This window comes from Tiliqua scincoides, chromosome 11 (genome assembly GCF_035046505.1).
Source record: "Tiliqua scincoides isolate rTilSci1 chromosome 11, rTilSci1.hap2, whole genome shotgun sequence".
NCBI classification, from domain to species: Eukaryota; Metazoa; Chordata; class Lepidosauria; order Squamata; family Scincidae; genus Tiliqua; species Tiliqua scincoides.
The window spans coordinates 8,673,152-8,696,475 of record NC_089831.1 but is presented as its reverse complement, the minus strand read 5'-3'; the positions used below and the strand labels follow the sequence as shown (position 1 = coordinate 8,696,475).

Here is a 23,324-nt window from a genome sequence, read left to right as displayed (position 1 = left end):
TTCAGTTGCCTGGTCCATTTCACACAGCCCTCTAGAGGTCGCACTGGCCTCCCTGTCTCTTTAGAAGGCGTGCCAGAAGCGACCAAAAGCCAGTTTGCTGACAGGTGGTGTTCCGAGGCTGGGAAGGGCCACGGACCTTCCCCAGCCTCAGAAAACCTCCCACACAACTGGAAGCCACTTCCAGTCACATGTGGGAGTTCTCTCAGGCCGCAGCCTTGGCATCCAAGGAGACTCAAATCCATAGATGCCAAGGCCTGTGAATAAGGAGGGCTCACTGTACACCACAGTTCGGTGATTCTTCTGAAAATCAACTTTTCTTATTTAATGACATTTTTGAAATAAACTTAAAAACTTAAACTGTATACCATGCGGTCACCTGAGGTAAGAAAACTTAAGGTGACCCTACAGTTTTTTGGGGGCAGGGGAATTATGACATCATTGGTTAGCTCTTTATTTAGGTAGGCATAACCTGTATATAAATATATATATACAGGCTGTGTGAACAGGACCAGCATATATTAAAATATTGGCAAAATGGGAAGTCAGGAAGCCACAGTAGCTCTTTCCTGTTTCATTCCCAGGCCTGAAGCTAATCTTACTGGAAGAGCAGATGTCTCAACATCCTTATGGAATGGACATCAGTATTTCTAGTTAAAAGCCCAGGAGTTTAGTATTTGCTTTTCAGATGCTAAAGGGTAGCCATTCACAATCGGTACACTAGAACAGTTCCACTCTACTTATTACAGTAGACAACGGTGCAAGCCAGCTACAGATTCCCAGTTAAGCCATTTCTGCCCAATGCTGCATATACACAACAGGGAACAAATGTGTACACCTGAGGGCTGGGCAAAAATGGGTTAAGTTTACTGAAGCAACCAACATTCCATGAACTCAAGGCCTGGACAACAAATTGTACTGTGGCAGCTTAAAGACAAACCAACTGCTGAACCATAGCATTTGTGCATTAAACTCTGTGCAGAAGCCCCTGCAGCTAGGCCCTCCATCCAGCAACATGGTCTATAGTTCAAAGAGCTTCTGCTTAAATAAGGTTTGCTAGTCTACAAGGTACCAAAACACAAACACTCTTCATTATTTTTGCCGCTTTCAGATGAATACACTGGGATTTTGAAATGGTCCATTGCAGTTTCTCCCAGATATGATGTTCAGCTGAACTCCCACAGGCTTTTAAAAACATCTTGCAGTAGAATTTTTATTTCCCAGAAGGTGAGATGCAGCCAATAGAAAGGGGCCAGGGATCCATCTAGCCACACTCCCAACTTGGGAAAGAAATTGGCACAAAAACCCAACAGTGCCCTTTGGATAGGCAAAACTTTTGCATGATACCACGCAAAGCAACTCATTCCACAGCAGCGTACACAATCCGAGAAGTGCTGAGCACACCCCACACCCCTTCACTTTGTACAGGCCAGACAGCAAAACATACACACGCCAAGCAAACGCCACCACAACAGTTTTGGTTTTGAAGTTTGAATTTACATTCGCTTGTTTAAAGGCTTTTTAGTGCTTTATGTAAGGCTTTATATAAAATTGCAACAAACATCTCCCTTCCCTTGCCAGCCTCTTTAATGTAAAGTGATTCCAGACGAGTTTCCTTTAAAAAAAAATGTAAACTTATGCCCCAACCCTGCATACACCTGCATTCATTTACACACACACACACACACACACACTAGTGAAACAGACTTAACACATGCATGAAGGTGGACACGTGTACTGCAGGGCTGGAGGCTTAGTGAGAAGGAGGAACAAGTTAAAAGTGGTAACACCTGTTCAGAAACAGACTCCCCCCCCCCCCCACGTACACATTCGCACATATGTACCTTTAGACATTTGTTGACTAAATATATACTTAGACTATTAGTCCTCTCTCTGTTCTGTAGCAGTGAAGACTGGCTGAGACTTCTGGAAGTGGCCACTGACCTTCATACTCCAGAAAGGACCCAACCCTTGTATAAAGTCAACTCTCAGTATCTTGAAGTCCTGGATTCTCTCGAGATCTCTTAAAGCTGGATGGTGAAAGAAAGCCACTAGGCACTGCAGACTGGGCAGGGTGGCATCACGGATCAGTCAGGTCAGGTGCTGGTGGACAGTCCATGCCCATCAAAGAGGCCCACTCAGTTGGGCTACTCCCTGAACACTCCCAGTACCAGTCAGTTTCCCACTATGGGGAGCCGGGGGCATTGGAACTGGAGTGGAGGCTCCCGCTATAGAGCTTTGGCCCAGGCACCGGGCTGACACTATAAATATGAGCCCTTCTTTACATGACTGAAAAAGAGGTAAGTCCATGTTTAAAAAAATAAAGAAAATCCCTCTCTCATCTAGTAGAAACACATAAAACCAGCCATTTCACCCATGTAGAAAAATAAAGGATAAACATTATCCATCTATTTATATTGCATAATTTCTCTCTGTATTTTAAAAAAAAACCCTGTTCAGCTAAAAAGGCTTCATCTTTATATTTTAAAGAAAAAGAATAAAATCCACAAGAATTTTTTTCTCCCTCGGTAGTTTTAATTCCAGTGTGGAATTAATACTCCTTTCTACAATTTCTTATCACAGTTAACTTCATATTATCAAATATAAACTATAAATATTTTATATATGTTTGTGTAGATATATATGTATATACAGAATTTTACAAGTCCCATAAAAGGAAGGGGGAAAGAGGGAGAGGATTTGGGTAAGTTTCTCCAGCATCTTTAAAAAAAAAAGCAGGACCCAGCTGCGAATCCACCAGAAACCTCGGCAAATTATCAAGAGGAGCACCAAGTTTACACACATGGACACAACCATCTTGGAGGTTCTGGTGGTGGCGGCTGCAGAACCAGGGCAATCAACAGGGGCAATCAACAGGGAGTCCGTTTCTCCAGCTTCTGCTTCGTAAGGAAGTACTTGAAGAATTCATACACAGACCAAGCAATGGCAGTCGAAGGCATCTGGTATATGACCCGCGCCTGGACCCCCTTGAAATACCCAGCAATGCCCCCCAGCTGGTACACTGTCCTGAAAGCATTGGCCATTCCTGAGAGGTGCCCGCTAATATTCACAGAACTCAAGGCCATGTTCTCCTGAGTGTTGAGCAACGTCTTGCACACGTCCAAAGGGGTGGTGGCGGCAGCTGCCACAGCCCCGGCAATGGCTCCCGAGATGATGTGCGTGTGGGGGTTGTACTGCCGATGGGGGTTGATCTGCTCCTGCATGAACTCGTAGGTGATGAAGTGAATGGACTGGAAAGGGATATTCATGGTGAGCTGAGTGGTATAGCTGCGGTAGAAAGCACCCCACCCTTCAGTCCGACGCACCGTCCTGATACACCCCAAGACGGACTTGTACGGAGAGTTGTACATCTGCATGCGCTGCTTCACCACTGGTTGGAGCACGAAGGGGGAAGTGGTCGCACACGTCGGATGCACCCCAAGCCGGAAGCAGAGGCAGAGAAGAAAAACAGAGGAAACCCAAGTTAGAGTTGTACATTTGGGTAAGCTGTGCTATTTTCAGGGCATGCACCCAAGGATACATCAGCCAGTCACTATACTGAACCTATGCAATTAGTGCCTGGAACAGGGACCAGTGGGAAGTTGTCAACAGGAAGCTCAAGGTGGCATACATAGGCCATGCAAACTTGAGTTCCATGTTGAAAAGTGTCAGCAGAAATATCATAAATTAAAATTATGTGACAGAAATGGGACGGTCATGTAGATTGCAACTGAGCGGACTTCTGCACTCTCCTAGAAGCTTTCCTTTCTTCACATACACTTTTTCAACAGCTTTCTCTAGGCAGCTTATAAATAAGAACCATAAAACTTTTTTACATTATCCTATGCAGTGAGATCTTGGTACCCGCAGGGGAACCATTCCAGAACACCACCACCCCCCAACCCCACAGCTACCAAATTCCATGGACGATTGACTCCTGGAGGAGGGCACAGTGCCACAACTTACCTGGGGGCTGTACCTGGTCCTCCAGAGGCTGCACACAGCTCCTGGCCTCCTCAGAAGGCCTCCCAGGTACAACTGGACGGCACTTCTGGTTCACACCAGCAAACTGGTTGTGCCTTCCGGTTATGCCTGGGAGGCCTTCTGAGGCCCTTCAGCCACAGGATATTCATAAGAACATAAGAAGAGCCCCACTGGATCAGGCCATAGACCCATCTAGTCCAGCTTCCTGTATCTCACAGCGGCCCACCAAATGCCCCAGGGAGCACACCAGATAACAAGAAGACCTGCAAGGCTTCCTGGGAATTGTAGTTAAGAACATCAGAACAGCCCCACTGGATCAGGCCATAGACCCATCTAGTCCAGCTTCCTGTATCTCATGGTGGCCCACCAGATGCCTCAAGCAGCACACAAGATGAGAGACCTGCATCCTGGTGCCATCCCTTAGCATTCTGAGATAACCCACTTCTAAATCAAGAGGTTTCAAAATCAGGAGGTTGCACATACACATCATGGTTTGTAACTTTTCCTCCAGAAATTGGTCCAATCCCTTTTTAAAGGCATCTCGACCAGATGCCATCACCACACCCTGTGGCAAGGAGTTCCGCAGACTAATCACACGCTGGGCCAAGAAATATTTTCTTCTGTCTGTCCTAACTCTCCCAACACTCAATTTTAGTGGATGTCCCCTGGTTCTGGTGTTGTGTGAGAGTGTAAAGAGCATCCCTCTACCCACTCTATCTTTCCCGTGCATAATTTTGTATGTCTCCATCATGCCCCCCCGGGGCCTTTTTTCTAGACTGAAGTGCCCCAATCGCTCTTCAGATCCACAGATGCCGAGCCTGCGGATAAGAAGGGACCACTGTACCACAATAATGCTAAAATGGCAGCTACACAGAAACATTGTCAAAATATTTGCTGTTCATCTCTGGTGGGGCTGCAATGCATAAACAAATCTTTAAAAAGATGCTCCTGATAGACACGACCCTCTATGAAGGAGTCTTCCCCCAAGGTCTCAAAAAAAAAAAAAATGGTTGGCAACCTTCAGTCTCGAAAGACTATGGCATAAGCCTACAGCACCAGGTATTCCCAGGCGGTCTCCCATCCAAGTACTAACCAGGCCTGACTCTGCTTAGCTTCCGAGATCAGACAAGATCAGGCATGTGCAGGGTAACAGTTGCTGCTCAAGGTAACGCACAACAACAATTAAAGCAATTATAAATTTTTCGCCTGGTGAGGGAGGGAAGATGCGCTGTAGGTTTCATGTGTCAAAAATTTGTCACTGGGTTTAATAAAGGGGTCCAAGTTAAACCCAAGTACAGTCTGGTTGGGGGAGTGAGGCCACACAGAATGCCAGACGCAGGGCAGCGGCAACGAGATGCAAGCGTCTTGTGTGCCCACCGAGGCATCTTGTGGGCCGCTGGACAAGTTGGGTCCTGGGCCTGACCCAGAAGGGCTCTTCTTATGTTCTTAAATTATATCTTGTGGCAATCAAAATAGCAGCAACAACTATTAAAAAGGCCAAAGAGGGGAACAATAAAAACCCAAGCACCCCCCAACTAAACAGAGGAAAGAATTCCATAAGGCCAGAAAAGGTCTGCTAGAACAATACAGTTTCAAGACTGCTGAAACACAGACAGGGAGGATGCCAGCTGATTCTTGTGCGAAAGAGTTTCACAGGGTAGGAGTCATCATTTCAAACATCATTTGAAAACGCCATGCTGTTGCCAAATGATGCCAGCAATCAGGTCCCTAATGGCACATGCAAGAGAACCTCTCCAGGTGATCCAAGGTGAAGCCAGACTCAGCGAGATGGGGTTCTTATCCTGGACACAAGCTGTTTTGGCTTTAAGAAGATATTAACCTTGAGTTGTGGCTGAAAACAAAGTAGCAGCCAAGACAGCTGGAGCAACAAAGTCTGAATTACCCTTCCTTCTTCTCAACCCCTCTTACAACCAAGGGCATTACCTTCAGCCGGATTCATAACAGCATCGTGGAGTAGCGTGGCCATGCTCCCAGCCATTCCTGCAACAGAGAGCGAGAGAGAGAAATAAAGAGTCCCCCTTCAGAAAGATCCTTCGCAGGATGTCCTCAGCTCAGCTCTTGAATGCAGAATTTTCCCATGCACAAACACATCTGCTGTCAAGTCCATGTAGGCAACACTAAGCTAGACTCAGGATGGTCCCAACTCAAGATCAAGCAGTTCATATGTTCAGTGAAAGGTTATGCCTGAATGCACAGCTAATGCCCAGTGCTAGAAGGGTATTCGGCAACTGGCTCACGCTCAACTTGTGGTCCACTAAAGCACCCAAGAACAGGATGCAATGAATGCTTAAAAAATGCCAGGGTATTGTTCAAGTGGTGACTGTGATGAACGCACAACTTAATCCACACTAAAAACATTCTTACTTCAGATAGAAAGAAAACGGGACTATTTGCTGTAGATGTGAAACAGCTTTCAATTTAGACCATGTGTCAGTTATGCAGAAGGGAGTTAGCTGTACAAAGGGCTCTCTTTTTCCATGGGCTTGGCATCCACAATTCCACCATCCAGAGATGCCTCTCTGCCCCTGAGAGGGCCTCCAGGTTGCGTACGTGAACCAGAAGTGGCTTCCAGTCATGTCCTGGAGGCCTTCTGAGGAGGCAGGAAGTGGGCTGTGGGCCCAGCATGACCTCTAGAGGGTCCAAGCAACCTTCAGGTATGTTATTGAGGTATCAGGTGCTGGAATTCAGCATCTACTGCATTTGTTATCCATGGGGGTTCCGGAACAAGATGCCTATGGATAACGAGGGACCACCATATTTTTATTTAGCACATTGCAAGTGACCATGCCACAGCATGAAACAGTTTGCCACTAGCCTGCAGCAAGCCCAGGAAAACTGCAAGCCCATGCCAACTTCCAAGTATCTATGGTTAGGTAGTCATGAGAAGTTCCCACCATACACAAAGACAGTTCCCAAATCTGGTCTTTGACTTGGCCAGGTAGTCGTCATAAGCTGGCATTTTCCCCTGTGACTCCCATGGGTTGAAATGGTTAAACTGTTTCCCTCTTATAAGAGACCTGGGCCATACAAACCCCTGCCCAAGAACTAGTTTTCCTGGAGATCTTGTTGCGCTGGCCATGTTTGACAAAAAGATACGACAAGCTATTTCAAGTATATGCTTCTTAGAGCCCCCAAAAAAGAACAGCTCAAGCAAGGGGGCCAGGACCGTGCCTGGTGGTGTCAGTGTCAGCATACCGTTGGCCAGGTGGCTGTTCTCCCCGCCGCGGATCACTTCACTTAAAGTGCTTTTCATTTTTTCATAGCAGGCAAAGTAGAGTGCGTGGGCTGGGCCCGCACCCAGCATGGTCACATTGATCCCGCGTAAAGGTCGCCTGAAGCCTTCCGTGCGGACGATCTTCTTTAAGGCATGGTAGACGCTTTGGTACTGGGCTTTGGGGTCGGGCTGCAAACTCTGCATCCGGGTCTGAAGAGAAAAGCAAGAAAGCGTTAAAGGGGAGAAGCTCTTGCTACTTGCCCCCATCCCCAAATTTTCAAAAACAGCACAGCTTCAGGATAGAATTTGGAACCTCCTGCACGCCAGGCAAGCGCACAGCTACAAAAACATAAGAACATAAGAACAGCCCCACTGGATCAGGCCATAGGCCCATCTAGTCCAGCTTCCTGTATCTCACAGCGGCCCACCAAATGCCCCAGGGAGCACACCAGATAACAAGAGACCTGCAAGGCTTCCTGGGAATTGTAGTTTAAGAACATAAGAACAGCCCCACTGGACCAGGCCATAGGCCCATCTAGTCCAGCTTCCTGTATCTCACAGCGGCCCACCAAATGCCCCAGGGAGCACACCAGATAACAAGAGACCTGCAAGGCTTCCTGGGATTTGTAGTTAAGAACATAAGAACAGCCCCACTGGATCAGGCCATAGGCCCATCTAGTCCAGCTTCCTGTATCTCACAGCGGCCCACCAAATGCCCCAGGGAGCACACCAGATAACAAGAGACCTGCAAGGCTTCCTGGGAATTGTAGTTAAGAACATAAGAACAGCCCCACTGGATCAGGCCATAGGCCCATCTAGTCCAGCTTCCTGTATCTCACAGCGGCCCACCAAATGCCCCAGGGAGCACACCAGATAACAAGAGACCTCATCCTGGTGCCCTCCCTTGCATCTGGCATTCTGACATAACCCATTTCTAAAATCCGGAGGTTGTGCATACACATCATGGCTTGTACCCCGTAATGGATTTTTCCTCCAGAAACTTGTCCAATCCCCTTTTAAAGGCGTCCAGGCTAGACGCCATCACCACATCCTGTGGCAAGGAGTTCCACCGACCGACCACACGCTGAGTAAAGAAATATTTTCTTTTGTCTGTTCTAACTCTCCCAACATTCAATTTTAGTGGATGTCCCCTGGTTCTGGTGTTATGTGAGAGTGTAAAAAGCATCTCCCTATCCACTCTGTCCATCCCCTGCATAATTTTGTATGTCTCAATCAAAAACGATGGTCTCACCCGAATAGGAAACAAACTTCTACCCAGACCCCATTGGTCCATCTCTGGTACTGTCTGGCAGGGCCAGCCCATCCACAATGCTGCATTTCTCAATCTTTGGAAACCCATGACACCCCCACGTGCTGCAAAAGCAGTGCAGGGCTCCTGGAAGTAACCGGCGATATCAGTAGTTACTTCCAGTTTCAGAGACACCGACAGGAACCACAAGTGGTGGTAAGAGGCTCAGGGCAGGTGGGAGGGCTTTTCCCAGTGGGCAAAAACCGAGCACAGGAGCTCCCGCTGCAGTCTGGTTGCCAGCTCACAACATCGAGAGGAGTGCCTCATGACACCCCAGGATGTCACAACACACAGTTTGGGAACCCTTGCATGATGCCAACAAGGCATTAGGCAGCCATTTGTCAAGGGACACCCAGCTCCACCCATTCACTTGCTTCCATTACTTCTCCTCCTCCCCCTACTCCCTAGACTGATGTAGACTTCTCCTCCCCTTCACACTTCCACCTCCAGCCCAGCTTCCTCTTCCAATCTGGGAAGTGGATACAGGACAGGCAAGAACATCAACAAGTAAGGAGGGGGGCCTGTAGTTGGCACATCATCTTAGGTGCTACAAGGTCTTGGGCTTTCCTTGCTGTCCGAAGCAGCCCTCCAGCATCTCTGCCAGACATCTGTCACAGCCCTGATGTCTGGGATAGCAACAATTTTTAAGAAAATAGAAGTGTATTGGATTTTTCTAGTTTCATCACTAAACAATTGATATTGACGCATTTCTTCCCAATAAATGCCTAAGGATGATGCAAGCTGCTCAAACCTCAATTCCATCAAATACGGCGTCTTGGATCGAAACCACACTGGCCCTCAAGACTCTAGAAGAGATCGACGATTTTCAGCCTCACAGCCCAGTTAGCTAAAATTGTCAAGGTGCACCACCACTTTTTTTGACAACTGGCAAGGCACAACATGCTGCTGGAAGGAGGCTCACATCCCCCAGTGGCCCTACTAATAAATGACCCTCTTCCAAACTCCCGCAGCACGCCTGCAGGCCATTTACAGCACACCAGTGTGTCATGGCACACTTGTTGAAAACTGCTGCTCTCGATCATTACAGCAGAAATCTGGACCAGGGAGGATCCATAGCTCTGGAGAAGAGCACATGCTTTGCAAGCAGAAGATTCCCACGTTCATTCCCTGATAGCAGTTCCAGGTAGGTTTGGAAAGGACCCCTCTTCAGAACCTGGGAGAGACGCTGCTAAGCTAGATGGACAGTTGGAAAAAGAACAGAAGGACGAGGGAGGAAGGGAGGGAGGAAGTGGTGTCACCCAGTGCGGGAGGCCAGTGCATCACCCCCATAATATGCAAGTGGATGGCGCAACACCCCAGGTGGTGGGTGCAGTGATGAAACATTGCCCTGCCTCACTGTTTTTTTTTTGTTATAACCTTTGATAAAATAGAGGTATTTCCACCTGATTTGTTTCATTGCATTCTGCATGGAATTCCACATCGAATGATATATAACTTGATATTAGAAAATACAAAGATTTTAAAAATTTTGACCAGTAGTGGTGCTGTGCGTCCCCATGCGTGTCACTCAGTACACCCCCCCCCCAGCGATGCCACTGGAGGAAGGGAAGGCCTGAACAGCTGAAGGTAAACATTACTGGAGGAGATGCAATAACTTAATTCCTTTATTTCTTTTTATTTTACATCTTGTTTTACTTTGATGACCCATTTGTTGGAACATGAATTAATGCCAATAAAGGTCTCTCTCTCTCAGTTCCTTAATTTAGGCTTACTGCATGCATTTAGTATGGTGGGGTGAAAATCCGACTCCAGCTGTGTGCAACAAAAGAGCCCAGGCCTTCAGTCAATGCTAGAATCATGCTCAGTTGCAACTAAGCATCGTCAGTTATATCCAAGAAGCTGCTTCACCAGAGGCTGCCCCCTACTTTGCAATCCCCAGCAGGCCAGCAGGGGGTGCTAGAAGCCAGCCCAACACAACAGGACTCACCACAAAAATCCATTGAAGACTGTAGGCAGATCTACTTGCTATGGCAGTGGTTCCTAAACGTTTTAGCACTGGGACCCACTTTTTAAGATGACACTCTATCAAGACCCACCTGGCTTTACAAGACTTTAAAAATAAAAGTGATCTAGAAAGAAATGATGTTTTTATTTATTTTCAAGTCATATTTATTTATTTGCAAATAACTGCATCCATTTCTCATAATGAGGCAGCACTAACAAATAGCCTCAAGGCTTGAGGGGCTTGGTTATGTGACCCAGCCTTCGCCTATCCCCCACTACCCACCACTGACGGACTTGGAAAAAAGACACACCCAAGAAAAGATGCTCAAACATTTATCTCCCTATATTTACACAAGCTTGCAAACTTCAGGAGCTCAGCACTTTGCAGGCTGAGTTAGTAGATGATTTTTCAATAGCCTCAGGGCTTGAGGCAATTACTTATCTGATCTTTCAAATCACCCATGTTTTCATTGGAGGCTTCAGAACCCACCAGGAATCTGGTCGAAACCCACCAAGTGGGTCCTGACCCATAGCTTGTGAAACGTGCCAGGACGTCACAACTGGAACCCTGGGTTACCCTCCTCAGAAGCTGCGGCAGGAAAGAATGTGTGTATTCATCTGACATGTCTCAACTATGCACACCCATTTAAACAAGCGCCTTGGTACATGAGCATGTGGTACAGAGCATGCGAGGTGGTCAGGTGGACTTCCTGTGACACCCACCTCCAACCATCACAGTTTGTGGAGGACATCAGCAGACTCAAGTTCCTTTCAGAGGGTGGGCTCAGGGCTCCCAGCAAAGCCTCTCTTCCACCTAGGCATAACCCACCACACTACATCTTCATCTGTATCCAGCACGTGAACAGGACTGCAGAAACCACATCGAAGGGACAACTCCAAGCCCGTTCTTGACATTCGTTAGTACTAAAGAGGCCGTTTTGCCGTTGCTAGTGGTGACATTTTTAGTAACACATAATACCGCTTTCTGCGCCTCTGTTCTCACTAATGGGGTGCTGAGGGTGCAGGCTGCACTGGGTGACGTGCACAGAGGGGTGGGTGACACCCAAAATTTTTGAATAATACCATCATGTTATATATCAAACGATGCACAATTTCCTGCAGAAGACAATGAAACAACCCACACCGAAATAGCTCTATTCTATCAAAAGTTATAGCCAAAAAACCAGTGGGGGTGGGACGATGCTATATCACCAAGCCTCCTGCCCAGGGCGTTGCCCCATTCACTGCATGGGAAGAAGTCCATCATAGGGGTGACACGCTGGCCTCCCGCACCAGGTGACACAAACCCTGGTGACGCCACTGTTCTGCACTTTTCATTTTTATAAAAAAAACACAAACACACACCCAAAATCTATGAAAAAATAAAAACATTTCTAACACCTAATAGACTCTGGACTGACTGTGGCTGCATCTGCTAGCACTATACCACCCATATCACCTACTTAGTACACCTCTTAAGATATTATAATTTATAATTATAAATAATAAAAAGGCACCCTTGGAATAGAAACACACAACACTGTTTTCTGCTTTTTTTCCTTTGACGAAGGAACAAAATCTGCAAAAAATATTAAAATGTTTAAGAAAGAACACCTCCAGCTGTGGCTCAGTCTGCTTCAGAGCAACCTGACTGTTGAAGAGCTCCCCCCTCAGCAGGAAGATCTGCTTGGCATCATGCAGGGCTCCTCCCCTCCCCTCCCCGCGCAAACCAGCCTCAAGTTTCCAAATGATTTTACATCTCATGGTTTCAGATTTTAGTCCAGTGCTCCTCATCCTTAGTCCCAGTCATACCACTTCGCGTGGTCCACCTATCAGAAGCATCTGGGGAGGCCAGACTCAACAAGGCAAACACCAACAGGAAGAGGCGCTGGACAGGCAGGAGGACTTTTTCCAAGTGTGCAGAAACCAGGCACTGGAGCTCTGCCAGCTGAGCCAAGCCTCCTACCACTTTCTGTCCAACTGAAGTTTTGCTGCCAGGCAGTGGGTGCCCAGGGATGCTGCACACACCGCCAGACACCACCTTGCACATCACTAGTTGAGAAACACTGTTCTGATCCATCAGGACCAGACCATGTGGACAATGAACTTAAGAAGAGCCCCAGTGGATTAGGGTATCTAGTCCAGCTTCCTGTATCTCACAGTGGCTCACCAGATGCCTCCAAAAGACAGCAAGAGACCTGCATCCTGGCGCCACACACTTGCATCTGGCATTCTGAGGTAGCCGACTTCTAAAACCAGGAGGTTGCATGTAACCATCATGGCTTGTCCCCTGTGATAAATCCACCACAAATCTGTCCAATCCGCTTTTAAAGGCATCTAGGCCAGACACCATCACCACGTCCTGTGGCAAGGAGTTCCACAGACTAATTACACACTAGGTAAAGAAATATTTTCTTCTGTCTGTTCAGTAAACAGAAGGCACACACAAAGCTCAGTGTCAAAGCATGGAAGTCTATGGAAACACTTCCACATCTTGGAGATTCCAGCCTCCAGGATCTCATGTGAGCCAAGCTGACTGGAAACCTCTGCCAGCTGAAAGACTGGACTTGTCCAAAGGTTGTATAATGACTTGACTATTAATGACTGTAATTCTGGACTCGTCAGCCTGGGAAGGCAGCTCATCAGAGAGAAGGAAAACTCTAATCCCAAACCTCCACTGCCTTGTGGCTACATCCCGTTGTGGAAAAGGCTTCAGGAGTCAACCTCGAGGCAAAATCCAGAGCCGGAGTCCCTGAGGCAGTTCATGGCTGAACACAGTCACGTTCTGGCAACTCCTGCGACGCGGCTGGAACCAACCGTATTGGTCTCTGCCTTTCCATTGGACCATTTCAGTGACATGGAGAGGGGGGATTTGCTGCATGGGTAACAGCCTATCCTCCATACCTACTTTACCCAGGCTTCGCGCACTGGAGAGGACACTCTGTTCCAGAACCACCATTCAGAGCGTGACACCATAGTCTTCTGAGACTGAAGATGCCAACAAGAGAATTCTGTACAAACTCCAACTAGCTGCAGTTTTTCTGCTCCTCAAGACATGCCCGAGAACGTACTGAAGTTTCCTTTCTGGATTTTGTGTTGATAAGGTTATACTAACGGGTACACCCAAAAGCCACAACTAGTCCCAGGGGACATAACACTTGAGAAAGGAAAGTGTGAATTTAAGCTTGCTTCCACTTTCTGGTCCAAATAAAGCACACACGTCATAAACTGAAGCTCAACTCGGATTGTCTCTGCTGGTTTGGTCTGGACTGTCTACCCAGCCATGAAATTTCAGTGTGGGCCCAGCAAGTCTGCTCATGCTCGGAAAAGCCACTTATGCCTCTTCTGGGAAGCACTGAATTTCAGTTTACAGAGCCAAAAACAAAACAAAAAACTTAAAACCAGCCGGGCATAGCCTTTGCCCACGTAAGTAGGAAGGTGTTGCTGTCTGCCGGTATACCTTCAGCAAAGTATAAATCTTGGAATTCTGCCTACCCTAAGCACAGAAAATCCCACTTCAACGTAACTAGCCATTTTGAAAGATAAAAAACAAGCATAGAAATCTAATCCTATGAGACAGCCTCGTTTGCTGTAAATCCCCAGAAAATACAAGAGGGCATTACAGTGGATAAAAACAACAAATTTGCTACCTGCCAAATCTTGCAGTTGGTTGGTCCTGTTGGGAATGCATCCCTGGCTTTCCACAAGCAGCGCAAGAGTCAGGCTTTTTCATATCTACACACACACATGTGCATTTCAAACAAATCACAGACCTGTGTTGAGCAGTCTGTACATTAGGCTGTTAAATAGCTGCCATCCAGTTTAGACCCCCTGCAGACCTCTGATGAAAAGTCCAAAGTTTAATGTTGAATAGCTCCAGCAATAATTAAGTAATCATTGTGAAATTCAGTGCATAATATCCCAATATAACCTTGTTTTCAAAAACGTTATTTCAGCCTCCTAGCTCTTTCCATTAGTTTACAAATTAAGTGTAAAGTTGATGATTTTTGTAAAAAGGCCAAAAATAGGGTATTTTCAACGGCTTTTACAAAGAAGCACCTTCCAGAAATGCTTTTAAACTAATCTCATTAGAAAGAGCATGTTTCAAACCCTCCAGAAACATGGGTTTGATTTTCTAACGCAGGCAAACAGTGCCTGAAAAATAGGGACAAAGTTGGGAGACATTGCCATAGCAACAGCCTATATTTCAGTATGCAATTCTGTCATTTTTCAGATCGTGCTGATTTTTTTAAACATTTTTTTATCCACATCATTATAACTATTGCATGGTGATATCATCACTACCAGTTCAAGAGCCTGAACTGGCACCCCCATTGCCGTAGGTGTCACGCCCGATAGCCGTGCAGTACCAGCCACGGGGTGGGTTTCTTCATCCAGGTTCCCAAGCCTGTACAGTGGTACCTCGCATAACGAATGCCTCGCGCAATGAAAGCAATGAAAAACTCGCAAAATGAAAAACTCGCAAAATGAAAGTGTTTTTGCGATTTCTTCTGGTGACTCGCAAGACGAATTTTCTATGGCCGTGCTTCGCAAGACGAATTTTTAAAATTAAAAAGTTTTGTGCTTGAAATTTTTGAAATCCTCTGTACAGTATGTATGCCTTTAAAGAGCACTTAATAAACACTTTGTAAACCAAATCTGACTTTGTTCTGACTTTTTTTGCCCATAGGAACGCATTAATTAAATCTCAATGCATTCCTATGGGAAACCGCGCTTCGCAAAATGAAATTTTCGCAATACGAAAAGGACTCGTGGAATGAATTAATTTCGTTATGCGAGGCACCACTGTAATTTGGTTTCTTCGTCAAGGTTCCAAAGCCTTGTGTGGGTATCTATCTGGTTCCCAAGCCGATGATTGGGATGCTTATCCTAGGTTCCCAAGCCTAAACTGGGTATCTTATGTGGTTCCCAAGCCAAAGCCTGCAGTTCAATTTTAACCGCTAACAATCTTTTTTTACATTCTGTTGCACATACGAGCCACTTTCTTCAACACAGTTTCTGGAAATTGATATTGTCGGCCAGAATGTAAAAAAAAAAAAAAGATTGTCCCAAATGCTCCACCCCAAATTACTATGTGCCTCTCTAAGGTGCCCTTGCAAATGGTAATTTTTAGGTGGGGAGGTTTTGGATCTGTAGGGTCTAATAGCAGCTTTGGATGGGTAGGATTTAAGGCAGGAAAACTTAAGGATTTAAAAATTTAAGGATTTAAGGCATGGCAGTAAGAGTTGCTTTTAAAAGTCACTTTAGCACTGCATTGCAATCCCAGTCCTAGATCAGGCTCTTGTGCAACCACTGAGTTTAAATAAAAGCGAAACTTGCAACTAGATGACAAAGCATTTCATGTCACATTTACTTAGGCCCTGCATCTGTCAAAGCCAGTTCCGGGTGAACCAAGCACAGAGGGGCAACTTCTTTGAAAGGTTTAAATTCCTGGGTGAATGTCAAAGGGGTGGTGGCAGCAGGAAAAGGCTTATGGCAGAGGAAGAGACACAAAACTGCTGCATTCCTTAAGAACATCAGTCCTGATGGATCAGGCCATAGGCCCATCTAGTCCAGCTTCCTGTATCTCACAGCGGCCCACCAAATGTCCCAGGGAGCACACCAGATAACAAGAGACCTGCAAGGCTTTCTGGGAATTGTAGTTAAGAATATAAGAACAGCCCCACTGGATCAGGCCATAGACCCATCTAGTCCAGCTTCCTGTATCTCACAGCGGCCCACCAAATGCCCCAGGGAGCACACAAGACAACAAAAGACCTGCACTCTGGTGCCTTCCCAGGTATCTGGCATTCTGACATAGCCTGGTTCTGACATCCCCTGGTCCTGGATAGGTTCATAACCTATCCAGAAAGAAGAGCGCAAGAATCAGGATACCCAACCACAGCAAGCTTCTCCCTTCCTCTTCCTATCCATTCAAAACCATGATTGACCATGTCCAACCCGACTTATAATATTTTGGATTATAATAATGTTGCTCTTATCTGTATGGGCTTTCCTGCTTAACCCATTTTTGCCCAGCCCAAGGTGTACACATTCGATCCCTGTTGCGTATATGCAACGTAGGGAAAAAATGCTTTAAGACACATCTGGATGTTCAGAGAGTCCAGAAAAGATAACCAGGAACTGATCATAGCTTGATAGCAGCGTTTCTGCTTTGCTTGCAGATGGTCCCAGGTTCAATCCCCAGCGTCTCCAGGTAGAAAGGGAAGAGCCCTTTCAGAAACCCCTGGAGAGTCCCTGGACCACACCGAATAAGACGGATTCATGAGAAGCGGCTTGTGAAGCAAGCAATGATTAGAAAGTCATGGGGGTGTGAGAGAAGCAGTCAAAGATGCACTCACAAAGAATCAACTTTAACTGCGTTCTTTAACTCATTTTTTTAGAGCCTCAGATCTTGTATTTGTTTTTATTTTTAACACAAAACAGGGACAGCTCAATAGCTAAGCCCATCACACAAAGAAAGCTCAGTTTCCAGGCACAGCAATGATCCCAGAGACTCGCTAAGAGGGGGAGTGTAACCGACATTTTTCTTCATAAATACTTCAGTGCCGCACCCTGGTTAGTCACAGGTAACTTTACATAAAAAGGAGTCCTTCAGCCGGTTTCTGCTATTTGGGGCCGGGGGGGGGGAATGTCTGCCTACAAGACAGATTTGAAAACACAGCATCAAGAGTGAAGACAAACTTGTTCTCCTTTGGAATTCAAGTGTCTCTCTTGATCAAGTCACAAGTACAATTCCTAGTTCAGGCCAAGGTAGACACAAGGCCGCCATGAGTCAACACTTCAAGCACCAGTCCCCTGATGTAACACACTACTCTTCACTCCCTTCTTCTCGTAATCCAGAGAGCGAGAGACGCAGCAAAGGCAGTTTGGAGGAGAGCAGAGAGTGCAAGGTTAATGTAGGGGTCCCCAAAGTGTGCACTGCAATGCCTTAAGGCAGTGGCTCTCAAACTTTTTAGCACTGGGACCCACTTCTTAGAATGACAATCTGTTGGGACCCACCAGAAGTGTTGTCATGGTCAGAAGTGATCATCAAGAAGGCAAATTTAATTCAAATCCAATTAAAAATTAAGTACGTAAATTCAAAGTTTAAAAAATTTATTTAAAACAAAGAACCCTCTTGACCCTCCCAAAGAGTTGGGAAATTTTTTTAAACATTCCAAAGACTGCAATCCCATCCACGCTTACCTGGGAATAAGCCCCATCGACTATCATTGTTAAAAGCATAGACAAAGTAGCCTGTTCAAAGTATAGATCTGTAACATTTCCCCAAATGCAGTCATATCACATGGTTGCAGCAAGTCTATTAAAAACGAAATACTCACTGTAATGAATGGGGACGCATGTGAAATTGGATCATGACCCACCTAATGTGTCCCGACCCACAATACTGACTTATGCGTATGGTCATATGCCTTATGAGTCATGGTATACTCACAGGAGTGCTGCAGGATGTTCCAAGTCGCCCCTCCTACCTGTTCCCCCTGAGCACTGCCATCTTGTACCTGATGAGATTTCATGAGATTCAAGATGATAGCACCCAAATCTCACAAGGTTTGGGTGCCACAGCCATCTTGGATCGCACCAAACCTTGTGAGATTTGGGTGCTGCATCTTGGATCTCATGAGATTTTGCAAGATCCAAGATAGTGTCCCCTGACTCAGCCAGGAAGAAAAGACTGAGAGGGTGTTATGATCCAGATAAGTTTGGGAACTACTGGGCTAGAGGGAACCAAATTACTCCATAGGGCTATTGTGATTAGAAAATGTGAGGTGAAAAGAGTACTATGTACACTGCATTGAGGTTCTTGCAGATAGGGTGGGATAAAAGTGCCAAATCAGAACAAAAACCAAAAAGCACTTTCTCTCTCTGTATTAATAAACAAAGGTATGCTGCCTCTGGCGATGGAAGACCCATTTAGGTACCCAACAAAACATCAAATACGAAGAGGCCCCAGTTTAAACATGGACTTTTGCCAGACAGCAGTGCTAGGCTTTGACCTTGGGAGCCTACCAACAAACAGGGATCCTTCTCCCCTGCAGCTCACATGACTGCCTTGAAAGAGACATTCTCCTCCTCGGCACAGTTGATGAATTGTAAAATGACGTACCCACCTTAGGTGTCACAAAGGAGGGAGGTGTCTGGTCATCTACCCTGAAACTCTAGGATAGGACAGGCTATAAAATCAAGCACTGGAAACCTAATCTCACATCTTCTCCAATGGAGGGAGGGCATACTTGCACTGAAATCCCACATTTGCTTGCTTGTACTGTATTCCACCATTTTAAAACAGTGGGCTTTCACTGGCCAAAAATGCTTCTTAAGAAGCCAGGCAGCTCCTTTAACAAGGGATAGGGAGAGAGCACTCAGAAAAGATTAACAACAACACTCTAGAGAATCAATGTCCTGGAGAGCCAGATCAGACCAGAGCTGTTTGCACACACCCTAGCATCCGTTCAGCAACTGCAGCACAACATACAAGGTGAGGATCAGAACCCAAGTGGGCGACTGCAACATGTTTTGCATGGGACCATCTTTGAAGAAGGTCTGGAAGTTTCAAAATCAGCCCAGAATGCAGCTGCCAGGATAACAGTGTGGGGGAGGATGTTAGCGCCTGAGGGCGAGACATGATTGAGACGCATAAAATCATGCAGGGGATGGATAGAGTAGATACAGCGAAGTTCTTCTCCCTCTCACACAACACCAGAACCAGGGGACATCCACTAAAACTGAGCATTGGGAGAGTTAGAACAGACAAAAGAAAATATTTCTTTACCCAGCATGTAATTAATCTGTGGAACTTCTTGCTGCAAGACGTGGTGATGGCACCTGGTCTAGATGCCTTTTAAAGGGGGCAGGAAAGATTTATGGAGGAAAAGACCATCACAGGTTACAAGCTAAGATGGGCAAATGGTTCTAGAAGTAGGATCTCTCAGAATGCCAGATGCAAGGGCGTTGCAACAGTGATCCCAATGTATCTGGTGGGCCACTGTGAGATTCAGGAAGCTGGACTAGATGGCCTTTTAGCCTCATTGAGTGGGACTCTTCTTATGTTCTTACTTCTCTGTGGCTAGTACGTTTCCAGGCCCAACTTCACATGCTGTGTTGACTTTTAAAGCCCTACATGCCCTCAGACCTGAAGGACTGCCTGTTCCCTTGTAAACTGCCCCCTGTTAAAGATCACCCGCCTGCCATTTCACAGTTTTTACATCCCACATTTTGTCCCTCCAGAGGTTCCAAAGTACCTCACAGAAAAAAATTGAACGCTGCCCATACAAGTCATACAGTAGAGCAAAAACAGCAGCAACCAAAACTTTCAAACCCCCACAAATGGTTCAGTAGGGCAAAGAATTCAGAAAGTACCACTGAAGGAGCTAGATCTTTAATCTACAGCAGAAAGCCAGCAGGGATGGAAACAGGCTCACCCCAAATGACCCAAGTTCAAAAGGATGGAGGCCACCACCAAGCAAGCCCTCCCTTGCCTCACTGCCAGCCTGGCCTCAAAAGGCAGCAGGGCACACACAAGAGCATCTCTCCCAGATCTTAATGGGCAGGAATGTTCACATAGAGAACTGGCAAGCAGTGCCAGAGATACTGCGGTGAAACTCCTCCCCAAGGGAAATCAGACTGGCTCCCTCCCTTCTGATATTTAGGTGGGGCCCAAAGGCATTCATATTTGAGATTGCTTTTAATTCAGTTTTACTCCAGTTTTATGCTGCTGCTGCTGCTACCTGTGCCTTTTCTGTACTCCACTGTGCATTTAAGAAGTGTTGTTTTAAAGTACAGAGGGCCGTCATCAGCGGGTTAGGTATCCATGGATTTCAACATCCACAGATGTTGAGCCAAAGGCTGAAGAGCCTCAGAAGGCCTCCCGTATGCAACCAGAAGTCACTTCTGGTTTGAGCCAGCCATGTCTGGGAGGTCTTCTGAGGAGGCCAGGAGCAATTTTGGATCTGCAGAGGAACCTGGATACCGAGGGCCAGTGATGTCACTAGGGTTTGAGAAACCCAGTTCGGGAGACCAGGTCATCACCCCACCCCTGCTGGTTTTTTGGCTATAACTTTTGGTAGAATACAGAGATATCAATGCAGTTTGTTTCCTTGCATTCTGCACAAAATTACATAACGATCGATATATAACAAGATGATATTATTTGAAGATACCAATATTTTAAAAATTTTGGCAAGTAGTGGAGTCACTCCCCCCCCCGTGCAAGTCACATGGTGTGGCCTGCAAACCTCCCCGCAAAGACATTAGTATGCTAAGCATCAGGTTTATACAGGCTCAGCACAAGTCACTCGATGCCGCCCAAGAAACACGACAGTCCAGTTCCAGCACTGCAGGTCCGCCTTGAAGTCCAACCAAACAAGGTGTTCAACAGCAACCCAATATCCTTCCACCCAACTCCTTTTTTTAAATCAGCAATTGACATTGCATAAGCCAAGCATGCATGAACTAAGGTCATCTGTAAAAGGCTGGCTTCGACATGTGCAAGGGTGGCTTGCAGCTATTCCTTGCCACAGGAGATGCCACCTTCCCTTATCTGCCGACAGGTCAGCTTCTTCCATCCACTTCTGGGATTTGAAAAGGAAGGGGGGCACGGAGCAGAAGAGAGTGGTTGGCTAGAGTGGTTCACTGCATCATATGTAAAACACCATTTAGAGCGCAACACCATAGTCTTCCGAGACTGAAGGATGCCAACAAGTGTACAACAGAGAGTGACTAATAAGTATTGATAATAACCAGTGCTTTGAGTTATGCCTAAAGGCCAGTGCGGTGCACTCTGAAGAAGGTGCACCTCATTGGCTGGAAGACGTTTTAAAAGCATTTCGTTTTACACAAGTACAGGGGGTCCTCCTTATCCACAGGCTCAACATCCACAGTTCTGAGTATCCATTGGTTGCTGAGCCTGTGCCAGAGGCATCAGAAGCCTCAAGCCATGCCTCCCCACTCCTCAAAACACCTCCCAGACGCGACCGGTGCAAACCACAAGCGGCTTCTGATTGCATCCGGGAGGAGGCCTGGTGCAAACTTCATAGGGCTGGGAGTGGCCCCAGGTAAGTTAGTGTGGTACAGTGCCAGCCAACCCCCCATGGATTTCAGTATCCACAGGGTCCCAAAACAGATCCCCTGTGGATAACAAGGGCCCTTACTTAAAAGCTGTACTTTTAAAGCTGCAGGTGGCAAAAGCAATCTTAAGAGGTGACCCTTCTTGTACAGGTGGGAAGGCCACATCTTCAGTGGTGCCTGTTTCGACAAGTGTCCTCATCTAACAAATGGGGTTTTTATTTTTGGTTCAGAGCAACTGCTCTTACCCATATGCAAATTTTAAGGCAACCAACTATAACCCGTCTGATTGCTCTGACCCAGAAGTTTTCTTGGTGCAAATAAGAGCCTACTGTTGATTACCCTTGCCTGGCAGAGCCCCACAAATTCACTCGTTAGGCATGAGCTTCTCTTTCCCCGCCCCCCTCCCACAGCCTGGCAAGTGACCCCATCCCATGCATCCAGCACAAAGATCTCCTTTCCCCGGGAGGCATCAGCAGTGCTGGCATCCACTTCACGTGAGCAAAGCCACCCTGGACAAAAGGGGCAGTTCACGACAACTGCAAATTCTGCCTGGCCAGCAACCCAAGTCAAAAGTAGTGACCGCCTGTCTTGTAATTACTGGATTTCGGTGCTTGTGTAATGCGTTCCCTTGTTGAGTGCACTTTACGGGTGTGATCTTGTTATGATGATGATAAGAGTTCTTTTCCCCCAGCCTCCCAGCTGTGGCTTGCCTCCTTTGAACCTTTAAGAGTTTGCTGCAGGGAGAAATGGGGCAGGCACAGCTTCTCTGTCCCAAGGATGCCAATGCTGACGGAGCGGTCATGCCTGCCAAGTCGCTTCCTGCCCTAGAGATGGTTAAAGACGCAGGGGCACTTCTCATGGGCACCGGCTGAAGTCACAAGGCTGCTGGTCGTGGGTGTTGGAGAGAAGGCAGTGAAAGGGAGGCTTTGCTGCTTGCCTGGGACTGAAGCATTTTGCAAGCGTAACGCTCCTGAGTCATTTGTTGAAGGAAAAGCAACTACTGAGTTGGTAGCAGACAGCCTGGCGCTGAAAATTTCTTGAGTGCAACTTGCCAAGGTGAAGGTAAGGAGAAGGGGCCAGAGCTCAGTGGTGGAGACCTGTTTTTGCATGCAGAGGACCCTAGGTTCAATCCCCCACAGCTTCTCCAGATGGACAGGGAAGGACTTCCTGCTCCAAATCTTGGTTAGCTGCTGAACCAACACCCCCCCCCCCAAAAAAAACCTTCCAGCCCCTTCCAGTCAGACTAGCGGTTCCCAACCCACAGTTCGTAGAACACAGGTAGTCCGTAAGTCCGTTGGCCCACTGGTCTTCAGGCAAGCAGAGCACCATGTGCTAGCTGTGTTGCCAGTGTGGGCCCGCCCTTCTTTGGCTTGGATTGACCTGAAGGAGCAATCTGGCAGCCATCACTTGGGGCATGGTGACATCATAGCACTGCCAGCAGCATGTCCTCTGTGGCTGCACACTTGGAGGTGGCCAGCTACTGTTATTGTTGGCATCCTTCAGTCTTGGAAGACTATGGTATCGCGCTCTGAATAGTGTTGTGGAACAGAGTGTCCTCTCCAGTGTGTGAAGCCTGGCTAAAGTAGGTATGGAGGATAGACTGTTACCCATGCAGCAAATCCCCCCTCTCCATGTCGCTGAAATGGTCCAATGGAAAGGCAGAAGCCAGTACAGTTGGTTCCAGCAGCATTGCAGGAGTTGCCAGAACGTGACTGTGTTCAGCCATGAACTGCCTCAGAGACT

The 23,324-nt window shown here is 46.8% G+C and overlaps 1 protein-coding gene across 1 annotated transcript in view; it reads right to left on the bottom strand.

Moving 5' to 3' along the window:
* Window positions 1-310: 310 nt before the first annotated feature.
* SLC25A37 (solute carrier family 25 member 37) overlaps window positions 311-23,324 on the bottom strand; it is a 39,911-nt gene continuing 16,897 nt past the window's right edge. Inside the window, exons 2-4 of the mRNA XM_066639528.1 lie at window positions 7,198-7,426; window positions 5,926-5,982; window positions 311-3,388 (exon numbers count right to left, since the gene is read on the bottom strand). Of these exons, the coding sequence (XP_066495625.1) occupies window positions 2,868-3,388; window positions 5,926-5,982; window positions 7,198-7,426 (807 nt within the window). The 3' untranslated portion in view covers window positions 311-2,867. The remainder of the gene's footprint in view (window positions 3,389-5,925; window positions 5,983-7,197; window positions 7,427-23,324) is intronic.